Source organism: Rhinichthys klamathensis, unplaced genomic scaffold (assembly GCF_029890125.1).
Source record: "Rhinichthys klamathensis goyatoka isolate OS25496 unplaced genomic scaffold, OSU_Roscu_1.1 h1tg000220l_1, whole genome shotgun sequence".
Classification (NCBI taxonomy): Eukaryota; Metazoa; Chordata; class Actinopteri; order Cypriniformes; family Leuciscidae; genus Rhinichthys; species Rhinichthys klamathensis.
The window spans coordinates 2,079,912-2,098,280 of NW_026606744.1; the positions used below are offsets into that span (position 1 = coordinate 2,079,912).

Consider the following 18,369-nt stretch of genomic DNA (forward strand, 5'->3'; position numbering starts at 1 on the left):
ACCTTGGAGAAATTGTTTGCTCCCTATGAGGAAAACAGCTTATAAATACTAAATGTTATTTTTATGTAAAAACGCAGAACGTATTCTGTGGAGGTTGTGTTTAGGGTTAAGGGATAGAATATACAGTTTGTACAGTATAAAAATAAATATGTCTATGTATATGTTTAACACATGAAACCCAGTTTGTGTGTGTTTGCTCTGTTTGATCAGGAATTGTTTCACACGCATTTATGTATTCATAGTATGATTATACTATACATTTCTATAGTTTTAATTAGAAGGTAATACAATTATAAACACTACAGGTCACTATTAAAAAAAACAATTACTTTTTTTATTGTTTTTCCTTATTTATTTATTTTTTTCAAGAAGACCTTCCCAAATGTCTATAAAGATAAGTTTTGTCAGATCCAAGTATTTGACATCAGGGGACAATTTTTTTTACACTACAGAGTTTTTATCAAACTCTTAGATGGTTGAAATAGTTGTTGCTAACAAGTTAAAAAGCAGAATACTTGCACCTTGACTTAATTTTTCTTGTCTGTCTGATTTTCCCACTCAAAGTTAGGCAGACATCTGTTCTTATCTCTTTTCTTCGTTGTTATGGCATATGGAGTCTGTGGGGTGAGAGAGAAAAAGATAAGCTTCAAAGAGTGTGTAAGTGTGTAGACCAAACAAGCCGTCACCATCCTGGCTTTTCCCCGCTCATTGACAGACTGTGTCATGAGGATCTGCTGTTATAGTGCACAAGTTCTGGAAGTAAAAAATGTCATTCATCTTCTCCTCAGAGAAAATGACTTTCATAACCTTGAGTTACAATGAGTTCTGAGTTTAATACATGGTATATGCCACTGTATTGTGTGTGTGTGTGTGTGTGTGTGTGTGTGTGTGTGTGTGTGTGCTACAGTTTAAAAGTTGGTAGGTAAGAAGTTTTTTATGCTCAAGGCAGCATACAGTAATATAAAAAATGTATGATTGCATAGCTGAATTTTCAGCATCATTACTCCAGTCTTCAGTGTCACATGATTCTCCAGAAATCATTCTAATATGCTGATTTGCTCAAGAATAAGAACAATTCTTCTTAATATCAAAGTTGAAATCGTTTTTCTTGTTACCGTAATATTTTTTGTGTGAAACTGTGATACATTTTTTTTTTCCAGGATTCTTAGAAAGGATTCTTAGAACAGAAAGTTAGGACAAGTCTTTACTGTCAATTTTGGTCAATTAATCAAAATTTAATTAGATGCATTACAATATATTCCATATATACTTTTTGTCTACATACATTTGGTTTTATTGAGTAATTGATTGGGGGAAAAAATACTCCTGAATCCAATGTTGCTAAACAATTTGGGCTGTCACTTGTAGTTTTGCTGTCATTCCAAATGATTACAATGACTGTCAGCAAAACAGATTTTCTTCTTGTCATGTTTGTTAGTGACTCGTGAGTCGTTATGTGTAGAAAGAACTGTGATAAGGAGAGAACAGCTTGGTGTCTGTGCCAGGATCTTATTGTGTGTGATAATAGTCGTGCGTCAGTCAGTCCGCCTCGTCTCTTGCTGACCTTCAGGGTCGCACACACATGAGCCTCATGAGAAACTCCTCTATTCCACAGAATGACTTCACTGTTCCACTGACCCTCGTCTGAAAACACAGCTGAGAGAAAAGCACTGTTGCGTGTGTGTGTGTGTGTGAGAGAGAGAGAGGGTGAGAGAGAGAGGGTGAGAGAAAGAGAGAGAGAGAGAGCTGCAGGAAAAGATAAAGGGTTTTTCTATCCCTCCCTGTCACAGATTGTCCGGAGTCACTCATGTCTGTACATGTGCGTGCGTTTCCAGTTTGGATGTAATAAGTGGGCCAACAGTGACGAACTGCCACTCCAATGTCATGTGACACTTGATTACATATCTGACTTTGACATACAGTGTCGCTTGCTGACTGGGTAGGGAGAAATTTTTAGCCCAGTATGTTCTGGTGGTGTAGTGTTCTGCAATGATAACAGAAGTCATATCAGTGCATATGAACAAACAGAGGCCAGATTCTGAGTGATTGTGGACTGAAGGTGAGATTATGAGAGCCATCAGGGTTGAATAGGACTGAGGTAAGTTCGAGCTGATGTGATGGTTTGATGATTTGCTCCAAGTTATCACTCAGCACAGTTCAGATCAAATTAATTTAATAAAACTATTTAAATTAGGTAGGTATGCTAATTTTGTATTTATAAACTTAAAGCTGAGTTTTTGTTAACTTCGAAATTTAAAGCGGATGCCATTGCCTATGTAACTGTGTAGCAAATGAAAAAAAAAGACTGTTTCCATTCAGGTTTCCTCAAACACTCTGCTTAGGGTTAAAGTTATTGTTTAGTAAAACAGATAGTCCCGCCCCTAACTGACACCATTGGTTGGCCTATTGTTTCTGTGTTGGGATGAGTCTTTTATTATTTGTTTTAATGTTTGTAATTTTTTTATTAAAATAAATTTTTATATTTTTGGGAGGCATAAAATGTCATGGAAGTAAAAGTGTCCTGATTTCACAATGAAGAAAAAAGCCTCTTTAAATTAAGGAATTTTTTTTTTTTTTTTTTAACTTAAAATTGCAGTGAAATGGAAGTAAGGGCAGATATTTTCTTCCGTATTGTGACATAGTCTCCCATCCACTCTATGATCTGCTACTCAAACACAGGAGCACTTTCAGTGCAAGACTGGCCATCAAGCTTTATAATTCTTCCCTCTAAGTGTCTGACACAGGAACCATTAGTTAGTTTTAAATTGTTAATATTTTGGTTGCTATGCAACATTATCTGTTTAATCTGATCTGTTTTAAAATCAATGTGTAATATTCTCGTTGTTATTTATTTCCTTGTTCACTGGAACATTAGATTTAATGAATATGTTCATTATAACATATCCAAATAACAGAAATGCTTTTATAATCTTTATTGTTGTTTATTATATATGTGGGCAATTGGACAAAGAATTTCCCCCTTGGGGATTAATAAAGTATTACTGAACTGAACTGATCCCTAGTGTAACAGATTATCTGTGTTACTTGGTTCTGTCTATTGCTTGTTAATTGTATTTTGATGTGGGCATTGCACTCAAAAACAAATACAAACTTACAGTCAGTTCACCCATCATTTTCGGGTGAACTATCCCTTTAAGAACAAATTCATGTGCGTACGCACGTGTTGTGAATTAGAGTTTTCGTGAGAAGTTCAAATGTGCGTACAAATGCGAATAGTGTACGCAATTATTAGTGAATGATTCTCTGTGTCTCCCATTTATAATGTTTATTTAAATGTAAATATTTAAAGAAATCATATGATCAACTTGTATGGTGCTTTTTCAGTCCTTTTGGAGCATGGTGGCCCCTGATCATCACAATGAACTGCCATTGTATGCAAAGTGCTGCATAACTACTATTTAAAAAATTTAACTTTTGTGTTCCTGGAAAATACAACATCATATGAGTTTGAAACAAACATGAGGAGGATGGGTAAATAATTGCATAATTGTCATTTTGGATGAGCTATTGCTTTAAGCTATGAGGTCATTCTTGTGTGTGTTTGTGTGGGTGAACTCTGTCTCTGTGGCTAACCGCTGTCTCTGTTCCTGTAGGTTTGTTAGAGTTGGTGAAGGATCTCTCCCTGATCATCAGTGTGTGTCTCAGAAAAGCGTGTTCAGCATGGACGTGGAGGATTTCCCCCCTCCTCCACCAGACCGTAAGCAGATCCGTCCTCTCACAGCTCTCAGCACACAGACTGTTTACTTTGACAAGAGGACAGTGTGTTTCTCGCACAAAAATGTGAATGCCAATTTTTGTCAAAGCATCTAAAAGCAGCAGGGGTTTTACTGAGGAGTATCATGGTCATATTCACTCTCACTGTGTCGAATGTACAGGAATAACGTGCTTATAGGAGCCTGAAGGGTAGAGAGGAGAGGAGAAGAGAATGAACAGTGTAAACACATTCCATGGCTCAGCCACTAAGAAGCGTGTGGGTTGAACGAATGCAGGGGAGGTGAAAAAAAGCAGCCAGAAAACAGAGACTGTCTTGATGCAGAGAGAATGACAGAAGAGCGAAATATTAGTTTAACTAATTAAAGTAGTGCTGTAATTAACGGGGTTGTTGAAAAATGATTGTCATTTGCTCCCTCATATCATTCCAGATCTGTATGTCTTCGTACCTATTCACAACTTGTACACTATGATTCTATGAGGTAATTTTCATTGTGCAATAGTCTACACGCATTGGTGTGAGGAAGTTTGATTTTAAACTTTGAATTTAAATGATTTATATTTACTAAAAATGATAATGAATAAATGAATGAACTAAATATCTATTCGGCCTTTTAAAGACTTGTTTAAATAATAAAAATTCTTATTTGCTAAATGCCGACAGTATATGAGGAAGTATTAGACCATTTACTTTCTCTATTTTTTAAATATTTTGTCTAATAATTTATAAGAAGAGAATGGAGGTCCTGTGCGTCTGCACTCCGGCAGTGGCATTCTCAGCGCTGTCTATCGATAAATTAAGAAAGCCAAATATTTCCGTAAAATGTGATATATCAGTCTGCCTATAACATTTTAAAACCATAAGCCCTTTTAACCATAAAAGGTTCATTTTTGTCAGCAGATCTTTTCCAAAACACCAAATGAATAATCTGCATCGTAAGGAACGAGACCCATTTGAGTCGATAAGCTAATGTTAAAGTTTAAACTAAAACTGCACACATTCCACGTTATTTTAAAGCTCTTACTGCATGAATATTCACCGTCGGTCATGTTTGCGAATATACGGAAACTCCCTCGTGCTTTATCTCTCTCTTACTCCATTCATTAACACTGAGAGCTGATAAAGCCACTTTCAAATCTCCCTGTTCATGCCTCAGTGATTCTTTCTCAAACTAGTGTTTTTTTCCCATTACACAGTTAAAGGGTTAGTTCACCCAAAAAAGAAAATTCTGTCATTAATTACTCACCCTCATGTCTTTCCAGACTCATAAGACCTGTGTTTATCTTCAGAACACAAATGAAGATATTTTTGATGAAATCCGAGTGCTTTCTGAGCCCTCCATAGACAGCAACCTCTTTCAAGGCCAAGAAAGGTAGTAAAGACATCGTTAAAATAGTCCATGTGACTCCAGTGGTTCAATCTTAATGCTGTGAAGCAACGAGAATATGCAAAAACAAACAAAAATAACAACTTTATTGAAGAATTTTTCTCTTCTTCTCCTACGCTGTTTACGTTGCAACCGGAGTGCAGCGCTTCTGCGTTCTACGCCAGAACGCCGACGCCAATTGGCCGACGTTGCTCACGTGAGCGCCACGACACATGCGTGTGATGCTGACACAGGAGCTGGCCAATACAAAGTCTGCGTTCTGACGTAGAACCCGGAAGCGCTGCAGTGTTTACTACATCAACAGTGTAGGAGACTGATCAAAAGAAGAGAAGAAATTCTTCGATAAAGTTATTTTTGTTTGTTTTTTGGGCGCAAAAAGTATTCTTGTTGCTTCATAACATTAAGGTTAAACCACTGGAGTCACATGGACTATTTTACCAATGTATTTACTACCTTTCTGGGCCTTGAAAGTGGTAGTTGAGTTGCTGTCTATGGAGGGCTCAGAAAGCTCTCAGATTGCATCAAAAATATCTTCATTTATGTTCCGAAGAGGACCGAAGGTCTTATGGGTTTGGAACGGCATGAGGGTGAGTAATTAATGACAGAATTTTCATTTTGGGGTGAACGAACCCTTTAAGCCCAAAAGAAGAAAGCTAACTCATCTGAAGTCCCTCCCCCTTTCCTAAACTCTTAACCTTTGACCTTTCCTCTCAGGGATTTAAAGATGTGGCCTGCTCTGACCTGTACTCCCTCACCAGGTGCTCATCGTCATACTGTAATGAGCGATACTTGGGGGTCAAAGGTTTTAACATGGAGTCAGATTGTTTCGTTGTAAATTGTTCATTCACGTTACTGAAAGTCATGTTAATGGGTACATGGAGATTGCTTTTGTTTGCATGCCGACTGTCATGTGTAGCTGTAAGGCATGCAGGGACGGCGCTCCTACTAGCTCACACTGAATAAAGATGACATCTCATCTGTCAACAAGTAACAGTGGTAAACCAAACTACTTTAAGATGGGTTCACACACTTTAGTTTTTTTTGTCCTTTAAAATTGTTGCTTGTCAGATTGTACGATATGATTCCCGTGAGATCCTGGGTGGAAGCCAGTGTGCATTTTCAGAACATTTTTTGTTTTAGGATATTGTGTAGAATTAAACCAGATCAAATTTTTGTTTCTATCAGTGTCACATGATTGCTCAAATCATGGAGCTCAAGAAACGTTTCATATTATTATCAATGTTGAAAACCGTTGTGCTGCATAATATTTTTGTCTAAGCCATGACACTTTATTTTTTCCAGAATTCTTTGATGAATAGAAAGTTCAATAGAACGACATTTATTTGAAATAGAAATATTTTGCTACATTATAAATGTCTTTAATGTCGCTTTTTAATGTGTCATTGCGCTAAGTAAAAGTAATTTCTTAAAAAATGACTGACACCAGATTTTTGAATGGTAGTGTATACAACAATATAATGTAATAATGTAAAATATAACACTTTAAACAGCATAAATGTTGAAAAGAAACTCTCCTTAGAGAGCCGACCAAAGTGAGCTCCTGAAATAACATTATAAAGAGCAATAACTAATGTAAAATAATGTTATAAATCCCCCCCCCCCCCCCCCACACACACACACACCCCACCCATGTTTTATTGCATTGTGGAAAGAGAATGTATTCACAAATTGTGCTCCACAAAGTTTTTCTCACAAGATGGCAATAAAGCGAGACGTGTGCACCTGGCTTTAAGTGGTTTAGAATGAGAAATGCTTTGCTTATGGAAGTCAGCGAAGGAAATTGGTCTGTTGGTTGTTTTTGGACTTTGCAGCCTGAAGTGGGAGGACGGCATGTTTTCACTATGTTTGGAATCTCTGCTATTCCAGTGAGCAAACTCTTACCAGCGCGCCACGGTGGATTTATCGACTTAAAGAGATAACTGTTTCCGTCAGCGGAAACATGGTTTCCTGGGCAGTGTTCCAGAGTCTTTTAGTTTTACCACTCCTCACATTATCCATGTGAGAGGAAAAACAATCATTATTTAAGACTCCATGTAATGAATTTCAGTGGTTTAGAGATCTTACTGTCCGGATACAGTCTTAATAACTGTAGTGTAGTATAATGGTCACTGTGTGTGCTTCAGCCCCGTGAGGGAGGCTGCGATTGGACAGGGGGTCCGGAGCTGAATGGAGGAAAAGAACTCTCACATTACTCACATTTCTGAAGAGTGAGTCACTGGGTCAAGAGAATCCATGAACTGCCAAGTGTTTGCTTCATAATACCCTCACCCCGTCAAGGGCTCCCTCCCGGTCTCTTCTCTTATTCATCAGCCGTCCCTTCTTTCTACCTTGCACATCTTTCATCTATTACTGTAAAGCTGCCAATGAGTTTCTGATGTAGGATCATTAAAGACAGAAGGAAAAAAACAAACTCCGTTTCCTTAAAGTGACTTAATTAAAATTCTGCCATTTGCTCAGCTCCATGTTGTTCCAAACCTGTGACTTTTTTATCTTACACATAAGGACAAGAATTATAGTGTTAACAATTAACTAAGGGAAACAAAAGTACCATGAAAGTATCCTAAAAGTAGTTCATTCAACTACCAAGTCAATAGTTGTGTGAAGAACAGACCACGATTTAATGGGATACTCCAGCCAAAAATGAAAATTCTCTCATCATTTGATTATCCTCATGCCGTACCAGATGTGTAAGACTTTCTTTCTTCAGATGAACACAAACAAATATTTTTTGGCCTCAACTTTGTGAGTCCATATAATGCAAGTGTATGGGACCTCCAAAGACCAAGAACTAAACTCTGCAGGACAGTAGCCCTCCAGGACCAAGTTTGGACACTCCTTCTTTAAATTTAATGTTGCATTTCCTTTTTTTGTCATAGCCAGCCTGTAATGTACAAACCAAACCACATGAGTAAGACCTGTTTGATCAATGAATTTATATTTTACTCCTTTTTTTTCGCTGTCTTTTGTCCTCTGCTCCCAGTAGACATGTTTTCTCTTTAGCACTTCAAACCTGTGGAAAATAAGCAGTGTGATGTTTTGACCCCGTTTCCTTTCAGCATAAATGTGCTTCCTGTAGTCGGTTTTGGTGTTTGATTTTTATTTATTTATTTTTTCTTCTCTGTTCCCTTACAACTTTGTACCATGTGTAACTCTGACTTTGAGAGCCAGTTTGGGCAGAGGGTTCTTGTACATATACCCTAAAATTAGAGTTTGCTCCCAGAAATCTGAACATGTGTCTGTGTGAACCCTGGCTGGGCAAAGAGGAGGGTGGGAACAAACCTCAACCACAAAATACTCCATTCACAGACTTTCTTTTCTAACTTATCATTTGCCTGTTTTAGTGGTGCTCTCCTAGTAGAAATGTGCAAAACTACATATTTTCATGGGACCACAAGTTCAGAGTGTATAATATATTTTAGATAATAAAGTATTTCTATTACGAAATATAAAAAAAGAAATCATATATATATTATATAATATAAACATGTATTGTTGTAAATTAAAATGTTTTAAGAAACATTTTTTATATAGCATGTATCATGTATCTGTCTCTCTGTCTCTCTTTAGTGTTGGATGACGTAGATGAAGGTGAGAGGTTTGAGTTTGACAGCGGTAGCGATGAAGGCCCCGAGGCGGATCGGCCACCCCCTGACCCTGAGGGAATCTCCGTGCCTCCACCCTGCTCATCAGCAGCCAGGGACGCACCCGTGAATGGAACAAGTCCAAACCCAGAGAACTTACTCACTGCAGAGGCTGATCTGCCCCCTCCACCCCAGAACTGCCTCACTAATAACAGCCCTTTGGCTCATGAACCCTTCCCACAGGGTGATCTACCTCCTCCTCCTCCTCCCATAGAGCTCTGTCACAATGCAGCAGAAGGCCAGGACAGAGACGCTCCACCAGCACTAGAGGGCGCTACAGGAGCTGCGGCTCACAAAGAGCAGGACGGTGAGTGTACAGTGGATACTAAAATTATGATTTTTATCTATGAGATTTATTACAAAATGTATTTGTTAATTCTGCTTTCTAACGACTGCTAAGAAATCACAAGATTATGTTTTTTTTATATTAACAGCACTGTAGTAAAAAAAAATAATAATAAAGTGATACGTTTTATCTCAGATACGCTTCAAAAAAGTACTTATTTTCCAGATAGTATTTTTTACAATTTGCTTTAATACAATAACAATTATTTAATTTTTGGAAACAATTATTTTATTTTATCTTCCTCAAAATATTAAACCATATTTTTCTCACACAGTATAAATGGGTTTTCTTTACATGAAAATATGTTTTTTTTAATATATAATGAGAAGAGTTCCTCACAGGGCGATCATCTCATTTGTGTGTCCTTGCCATTAAAAACTCTAGTCTCGACTACAATGAGTTTTATGCAATGAACTATTGGCTGTCTGGAAAATGTAATCATCAAAAAAAAAGTATATTGTGTACAGTTATTGATTGCCCTCTACAATGATGGCTATGTGTATTACTGACTGAAAATCAAATCTACAGCCATTTGGGTGGCCGCCCATTGAATCAAATTGCTATTTGTTTTGTAAATGCTTGCACGGTTTCTGAGGTTACATCTGTCTCTTTCTTCCTTCAGTCTTTCTCTTTTTTTCTAACTGTTAATGTAGATATAATCTTGAGTTATTTTTTTGTATCATGAATCCTTCCCACCTAAAATAATGTAAATGGGCAAAGATAATTCACTAGACTAGCTGCTTAAACTCTAAACAAACAACACGTGAGATTTCTATGTCCTGCTTTCCTACAAACTTCAAACTTTCCTGACAAGTCCCTGTACTTTCTGATCAATAGAGAGCAGAGGTGCCTGTGTGGTTCCCACCCCGAAGGCCAAAGTCAGCCCCTACTCTGTGATTGACATCGCCCCTATCCAGCAGCAGCTGGTGTCAGAGCAGAGCGGCCCTCCCTCCTCTCCCCCAGCCAATGAGAGTGAAAGAGACATTCAGGATGTACCCAGTAGCCCAGGGTTGCCCTCTGGGTATTCAGTGCCAGTGCCCTGTGGTTATGCAACGCCCTCAAATGTGCCGGTGATCCGACCAACCTACACAACCCCAGTTATCATCCGACACTTCTCTATGGATGAAGATGGTAAAAAGAGAGATTATTCTCATCTGTTACCCTTTCATTTATTCTCTCTGCTGGTCTGGTTGGAATAGGGGTTCACCCACCATACATATCCTCTTCTCTTTTTACTTTCCGTCTTGTTTCATGCTCTTCTCTTCTTTTTCTGAAGTTTTGCCATGAGGAAGTTGGGGATATATTTAGCTGTGGCTTTGGCTGTGATGAGGTTTCCTGTTTTTTCTCTAAAGTGGACTAAATGTTAACTAAACTTCTACATGTGCGTTCTCAAATGAAATGATGATGAAGAAAGTAATGCAGTGCCAAATGTATATATACAGTCCAACGTCACAAAGCTTGCTAGGTCCGTGAACCTCTATTATAATAAACGAACCTCAGTAGCATAATAAGGGAACAGTTGGAGAGCCATTCTCAAATGTATACATATTTCACAAAACCATTCTTGGCAGACATCATAATTAGTATCTGGTTTTGGAAACCGATTTAACACTAGCAAAAAAGTATTTGTATATTTTAGTGTTTCAAAAGTAGTGTATTTCAAAAAGTGGAAGTATGGAAATTATGCAGTGAAAATGGTTAATAAATCTAAATAAAATCCTATATTTTAGGGTTCTTCAAAGTAACCACCCTTTGTTCATATTTACATTCTGGGCAGATTCTATATATATATATTTACACACACTGTATATACAATATTGTGTGTGTGTTTTATTACAATTTTTAATTCATATGTATTCACAATTGATAATTATTATTCTAACCATTTAAGCTTTATCCTTTAGTTTTAAAGTTTTTAGAATTATGAGAATAATATATTCAGGCAAGTGTGTCCAAACTGCTTGTGTAAAAACAAAAGTATTGGCTTGAATTTTATAGGAGACTCTCAGTAACACATTACTTACTGTGTTTTTTTAAGCTGTAAACTTGATCCGATTGGAACATTTTTGAGATGCAGTTGAATGTTTATCTGTGCGTCTCTGTTAATGCATAAGCTGTTTTGATGTGTCCTGCAGTGACTGTGATGGGAGCTGGAAATACCCCAGTGGACAGGTGAGTGAGACCGCACAGGTGCAGTGTAGTACTGCTTTACTTAGATGTCTGATGCATATTGCTGTCCTTATGCTGTATGAATCATCTTGTACAATACATGAAATACTTTTTTTCTGTATTTGTGTTTTGTTTGTTGTCAATACTGCGATGCAAACAAATATAGAAATTTGAAGGGAAGTTTGTATACCAATTCCAAATGTTTTGTCCAGTGTTTTTAGTGAAGAGTGTCCAGTCATCAGAGAGGAAGATGCTCTTACTAAGTGGGTATCAGACCCAGCAAACACAGCCTGGATGGAGAGTAAGTACTTAGCATTTTGCTAGGCTGATAAAATGCTTGGATTTAGATTGTGAATGAAGGCTTGTTTGCCTTGTTCAGCTGTGTTTCCTGTTACTGTAGAGAATCGCAGACATTTCCTTCCTTCTCTCTGAAGAACTGCTCAGCCTTTTTCAGCGGATTCATTGGCGCATATTAATTGCCCACTGCGCTGTTTTGGTTTGGTTGCACATATGAAATTGTAAGCCATGTGTGTTTGTTTGCATGTTTCTGTTTGTGTTAGGTCCAGATGAAGTGATTTATGATGATGTACCGAGAGAAAACTCTGGATCCACTACAGGTTTAGTATCCGGTCATTTTCTTAATCTTAACTTACTGTGAGATGCATTTGTTCATGTCTGTTAAGATATTTATTAACCTGTCAGCTAACAGCCAAAATGCAGTGCATGTACAGCCTAATAGGGGTCAGTGTATATGTATGAGTGTGTATATATATATATATATATATATATATATATATATATATATTATACTGTATATATAATATATATTACTGTAATATAATAGTTATACTGATATATTACTGTTTACAGTAATTATATTACTGGTATACAATATGTTCAGGTTGTGATTCCACACCACATAGCATATACAGTATTTGTATCTGTTTTGGCCTGCATATTCTTTTTAATAACTGCAATTATTAATAATTATATTCAAATTCAGATTAGTTGATAGATCCCGAATTGTATCTGTAAATCCCCCACCCCTGCAGCCTGGCTATGGAAATGTGAGAGAAATGAAAACTGAGAGTAAAATTTGCCCTATCAGCAATAAGACTGTCATGTGACTGACAGCTCTGCTGTTATGGCTGATGACAGTCATGAGGGAATGAATTTGGACTGTTTTTTTGTAAAATGTGAAAACTGTGTGCATGTCAGACCCAGATGAGATGATCTATGATGATGTTGAGTTCGGGGAGGAGGGCGGCAGCAGCTCGCTGGACAACGGCTGGAGCTCCAGTGAGTTTGAGAGCTATGAGGAAGCCAGTGACTCAGAGAACGGACATGGAGAGAACGGTCTCCCAGATGCCTTCGTCAGGGGCCGTGCACCCAGCAAGAAAACGCATGTGTGTAATTACACTACTACTGTCTCACTCTCATTCTTTCTCTCTTCTTCTTTTTTTCTCTGTTGTAAAAAATGCAGCTGTTTCTTTGGTGTGAACATTGTGTCAGTGTAGTCAGATCTGATGTCTGGATCATTGTTTTTTTTAAACATTTGCCCACACTAATATTTAAAAACAATGAGAAAAGTCTTTAATCTGCCCATAATGGTTTTGGTTTTGTTTGTATGTTTAGGCGCTGATTTAGTAGATGAGGTTTATTTGAGTGAGTGTGTGTATGGGTTTATTTCAAAGTCTGGCCAGGGAATCGGTTTATTTTTGAACTGGCAGAACAAATTTAGAGTCAGATCATTTGAAACCTTTTTTGAAAGAGGGATTTGTAAGAGTTTAAGAGTGTGTATGTGTGTGCTTGTGTGTAAGGTCTAAGATCCATTGTTAGGAAGCGCCCAAAATGAAATTCTTTTAAAGGAATATACAAAGATTTTAATATTTATAATCATATGTAATATTTATGAATCATATATCTGGCATGCCATTGTTTGCAACCAACAATAGTTTTGTCTTATGTCACAATTTTATACTTAATATTACTTCAAATTAATGCTCTGTCAATTCGATTAATCGTGATTAATTGAATCTAACCAAAAGTTTTTGTTTATATAATATATGTGTGTATATATATAGTATTTATAGTATACACGACTTATATATAGTGTTATATATATATATATATATATATATATATATGTGTGTGTGTGTGTGTGTACACACCTGTTAATGTTTGCATATGTGTGTGTGTGTATATATATATATATATATATATATATATATATATATATATATATATATATATAGCATGTGTGTATATGCACATACACAGACAAGCATGCACACAAAAATATGTGTGCATGCTGTATATTATATAAACAAACTTGTTAGATGCTATTAATCAGGATTAATCGATTTGACAGCACTACTTAAAATACAGGTTTTTTTACATTTATTTCAGAATTAAAAAAAAAATTTTTATGTTTATTTATTTATTTATGGTAGTGTTTTTAATAGTATTTTTAATGTTCCCCATAACAGGGGGATAAAAATATAATAAAAATAATTGTCAAATTATTATTGAAATATTATGGAATTTTAATGTCAGTGCACACGTTATTTTGTATTGTAAACAACAGCATGCCTCATAGACATTAAGAATATTAACGGAGTGAGTTTCTAAATAAAACAAGGGAATGATGGAGTTATGCAGTAACTCGTTCTCTGCCCCCTGTTCAGCTGTCTGAAGATCTGACGCGTTTGAAAGAGCACTATGAGAGAAAGATGCGAGATCTCATGGCAAACACAGTGGGAACAGTAGAGCTACAGCAGCTCAAACACAAACACGAGCAGAAGGTAAAAGAACAAGAGTGTGTATGTTAGCCTGACGTCTCTAGAGGTGCTCTTTCTTCTCTGTGCTAGTGCTGGTGGTGGGCTTCTTCTGACCTCCGTCATCCCCACTAAACATCTGTTTGCATCTCCATAGATATAGCTGTTGTCATCTGTGGAGAGTGAATGTTGTACACATTTTGACCTCATTCATCCTCACTTCATGTGTGGCTTTACATGTCATTCTGTGTTTAAAATTGTTGGTATATGATTTTCTCCCCCTCAGTGACTGCCACAGCAGGGCACAACATTGATTCAATATTTGAATAAAGGGACTTTGAATCAGAAAAATCTGTTGAGTTCTGCATGCACAGATTTGCAGTTGCAGTTGTTGTTTCTCTTAATTTATCCATCAGACTTCATGTTCCCTCATCTCTCATTTTACCCATGTGGTGTCTGTGTCGATCTTTTCATTGTGTGTTCATTCACAACATAATTTAGTTAGGATGCATGTTTTTAGTTTTTTTTGGGAGATCCTATGTTCAAGTTGGATAGTTCTTCTACATGGTGATGGGTTCATCTTGTTAATTCCTATCAAAGTGATATGAAATCTCAGGAGTGAATTCACTAAAGAGTTGGTCCGCTTTTGCGTCCGGGTTTCCTGCACAAAACCTCCATCTTATTCAATAAACATTACACTGTGTACATTTTTCTGCACAGATTTTGTGAGCTCACTCCTAAATGATGTTGCATGTGCTACAGATGCAGCGGCTTGTAAAAGCAGCTAAAGATGGAACTAAAGATGGTCTGCAAAAAACCAAAGCCGCGGTGAGAAAGGGACGATCTTTCATCCGCACCAAATCTCTCTGTTATGGTAAGAGCACAAATAGTACAACCTCCAATGTAATGAATTCACAAAGGATTGTCATCTTGATTAATATGCCTCTTCTGTTTAATTTATTTGATGAATCCATCATTCTTTCCTCAGAGAAGAAACCCAGCTGTTTTGATGAAGAGTCAGATCTGTTCATCGAGGTGGAGTGTTTTAATGTTGACCCAGTGCTGAGACCCGCACCTGATGGGCTTTCTCAACACCAGGTACTTTTTACCAACTTTTAACCAACTTAAAAGTGTGTGTGTGTGTGTACGTACACACAAAAGTTTGGCGTCAGTAAGGATTTTATTTACTATTAATACTTTTATTCAACAAGGATGCATTCGATTGATCAAAAGTGTTAGTAAAGACTTTTAGATTATTATAAAAGTTTTCTGTTTCAAATAAATGCCATTCTTTCTATTTTTTCAGATTATCCTGAACAAAATATCACATTCCACATTCAAATGTAAATTACATTTTAGAACAGAAAACAGCTATTTTAAATTGTAATAACATTTCAAAATATTATTGTTTTTTACAGTATTTTTGCTCAAATAAATGCAGCTTCTTTACAAAACATTAAAAACTTCGTACAGATGCATCAGTAGTGAATAAAGTAAATCTTTTGCTTAAAGTTTAGCTTTTGCTTAAAGTGTTTGTGCAATATTTCTTTTGAAAAAAAAAGCCATTTGGTTTTAGTGTTTTGTTATTTAATGTGCAGACGTTCATACATTTTCTGAGTGTGACTGAAATGCCCTTGTACATTGTGTTTGTGTGTGCATGAACAGGTGATGAGGAGATGCATTCTGGAGATGATTCTAGAGAGTGAGAAGAACTATCTGGAAGCTCTGAAGAGGATTTTAGAGGTTTACTATTTTTGTCTGTTTTACCTGTCCTGCTTAACATTACAGTGGAGAATTTGTTTTTAAATGCATTATAATGTAAAACCTTTTGTCATTTGACTGTCTGCACATATTCATCATCCAATAATGTCAATTATTTTTTTCTTGGCACATAACAGCAATATGAGAAACCACTGGCAGAGATTGAGCCTCGGTTACTGAGCGACCGCAAGCTTAAGGTGGTGTTTTATCGGATTCGGGAGATCTTGCAGTGCCATGCCCTGTTCCAGATGGCGCTGGCCAGTCGTGTGTCTGACTGGGACGAGCTGGAGATGATCGGAGATGTGTTTGTAGCGTCGGTGAGATATCTGATTTTATGATTTAATTGATTTGTTGTGGGAGGACATACACAGCATTGATCATCTTGAAGATTCAGTAATTATTATTTTTTTTTTTCTAAGCGAAAACAACTGCATGAACATCATGCCTCTAAAGTCTTAAATCCTAAACTTTTATGTTTTTTACATGTACAAACCTTCTCCACCTTTAACCATTTGTTGTGAGGTTATGTGTGTCTCAAAGTAATCTTCAACAGTAAAAAAACTATAGTTCATGAGAGAAATTATCCCATTAAAAAGTATCATGGTTTCCACTCTTATATTTGTGCCATCACCTCTGTCTCTTCTGCAGTTTTCTAAGTCTATGGTGTTGGACGCTTACAGTGAGTATGTGAATAACTTCAGCTTGGCGATGGGAGTGGTGCGGAAGGCGTGTGCATCTAAGCCCTGTTTCCTCGACTTCCTCAAGGTTAGACATCCCAAAAGAGTCCAGAATGTTCCTGTGGTGCAGTAATTACATGTCAAACAGTTTTGCACTTTTCTGTTATGTAATTCACAATAATAAGTCTTAAACCTTATTTAGATGATGATCTAAATCCTAAAACAGGCAGAATTAAAATAAATATCCAATATCGGCCAATATGGTGGCAAAATATGATGATGATCTCAATGGTGAATTTACACATTCAGGTCAAATGCTCACCAAAAGTGGGTGCCGGCAATGTTTGACTGGATTGCAAAAATAACAACTACTCAGTGTAAATGTAATGTTGCTCCTTTAAACAATAATCAATGTGATCAAAAAGTAAAAATTTGGCAAGGATGCATTAAATTGATCAAAAGTGATAGTAAAGGCATTTACATTGTTACAAAAAATGTAATAAATAACTTTTAATTCATCAAAGAATCCTGAAAAAATGCTTCACGTTTCCCACAAATATATTAAGCGGCACAATTGTTTTCACAATTGATAATAATAAGAAATGTTACTTCAGCAACAAATCAGCATATTAGGATGATTTCTGAAGGATCATGTGACACTTTCAGTAATTATGCTGAAAATTCAGCTTTGCATCACAGGAATAAATTACATTTTGAAATATATTCAAATAGAAAAGCAGTTCTTTTAAATAATAATAAGAATTCACAGTATTTCTGTTTTTACTGTATTTTTGATCAAATAAGTGCAGCTTTGGTAAGCAGAAGAAACTCCAAGATCATTCATGCTGTTTGTGTTCTGTTCACAGCACCGTCAGGAGACTAACAAAGACCATCTGACCCTCTATGGACTGATGATGAAGCCTATTCAACGGTTCCCTCAGTTTATACTGCTGCTGCAAGTGCGTCTTACCTCACACGCTCTTTCAGTACTGTTAATATTAAGAAAATACATGTGCTCCAGTACACTCATTGCAAAAAAAAATATATCTTGACATCTCCTGAAGAGGGCGCCTCTTTCTTTCTCATCCTCATCACATCAAGAGTCACTTTCATGTAGTTCATGAACTCACATAAAAGGCAAAACTTTCATTGACGATTAGGTTTTCATTCACTCCATTTTTCTTTTGGTGTCATTTTCACAGGCTACTATAACATCTTCTGCGTCTCTTTGTAGGACATGTTAAAAAACACACCAGTGGGCCATCCCGATCGTCTTCCGCTTCAGATGGCTCTCACTGAACTGGAAACGCTTGCCGAAAAATTAAACGAGAGGAAAAGAGAGGCCGACCAGCGCTGTGAGATCAGACACATTGCTAAGGCTATGAATGAACATTACCTCAACAAGGTACTGCAGCCCCTCTGCTGATTGATCGCAGTTGTACACCTCAAACCCGTTGTATGAACGTGTGGGTGCTTAGTCAAATATGTAATTTGACATTTGGGAGTTTCACACAGCGCAGTTAAACCTAGAGTGTGTCTGAGCCCTGCTGTCACTGATATGAAGTCAGTACTGAGCCAGTACTGTAAACAGAACCAGCTTGAACAGTCCACACCATCTGGGGCTCTGATATATTTTGCTTAACTTTGCACTCTTTGACTGCTTGCTCTTTTGTTGTGGATGGATAGGTGTTTTTTATTCTCTAAATATACTTACAGTAAGTTAAATCTCCATCTAACATAAGGTATGAAACACATTTTGGATTTTAGATGGACAAAATGGCATCCAATGATTTTTGTTAAACTATAGTATACCCATGAGGAGCACATACATGACACATGATCTCCTAAAGCTAATAA

The 18,369-nt window shown here is 36.9% G+C and overlaps 1 protein-coding gene across 4 annotated transcripts in view; it reads left to right on the forward strand.

Annotated features, from left to right (window-relative positions):
* arhgef10 (Rho guanine nucleotide exchange factor (GEF) 10) overlaps nt 1-18,369 on the forward strand; it is a 51,673-nt gene that overhangs the window by 5,334 nt on the left and 27,970 nt on the right. For 3 of the 4 annotated variants that reach the window (XM_056264373.1, XM_056264372.1, XM_056264371.1), the window contains exons 2-16: nt 3,615-3,718; nt 8,709-9,089; nt 9,966-10,259; nt 11,264-11,300; nt 11,510-11,598; nt 11,858-11,914; nt 12,516-12,703; nt 13,985-14,101; nt 14,837-14,948; nt 15,063-15,172; nt 15,740-15,817; nt 15,973-16,152; nt 16,484-16,600; nt 17,379-17,471; nt 17,747-17,917. In XM_056264373.1, coding sequence (XP_056120348.1) covers nt 3,682-3,718; nt 8,709-9,089; nt 9,966-10,259; nt 11,264-11,300; nt 11,510-11,598; nt 11,858-11,914; nt 12,516-12,703; nt 13,985-14,101; nt 14,837-14,948; nt 15,063-15,172; nt 15,740-15,817; nt 15,973-16,152; nt 16,484-16,600; nt 17,379-17,471; nt 17,747-17,917 — 2,061 coding nt within the window. In that variant the 5' untranslated portion in view covers nt 3,615-3,681. The remainder of the gene's footprint in view (nt 1-3,614; nt 3,719-8,708; nt 9,090-9,965; nt 10,260-11,263; nt 11,301-11,509; nt 11,599-11,857; nt 11,915-12,515; nt 12,704-13,984; nt 14,102-14,836; nt 14,949-15,062; nt 15,173-15,739; nt 15,818-15,972; nt 16,153-16,483; nt 16,601-17,378; nt 17,472-17,746; nt 17,918-18,369) is intronic. The other variant, XM_056264374.1, reaches the window with a different exon arrangement.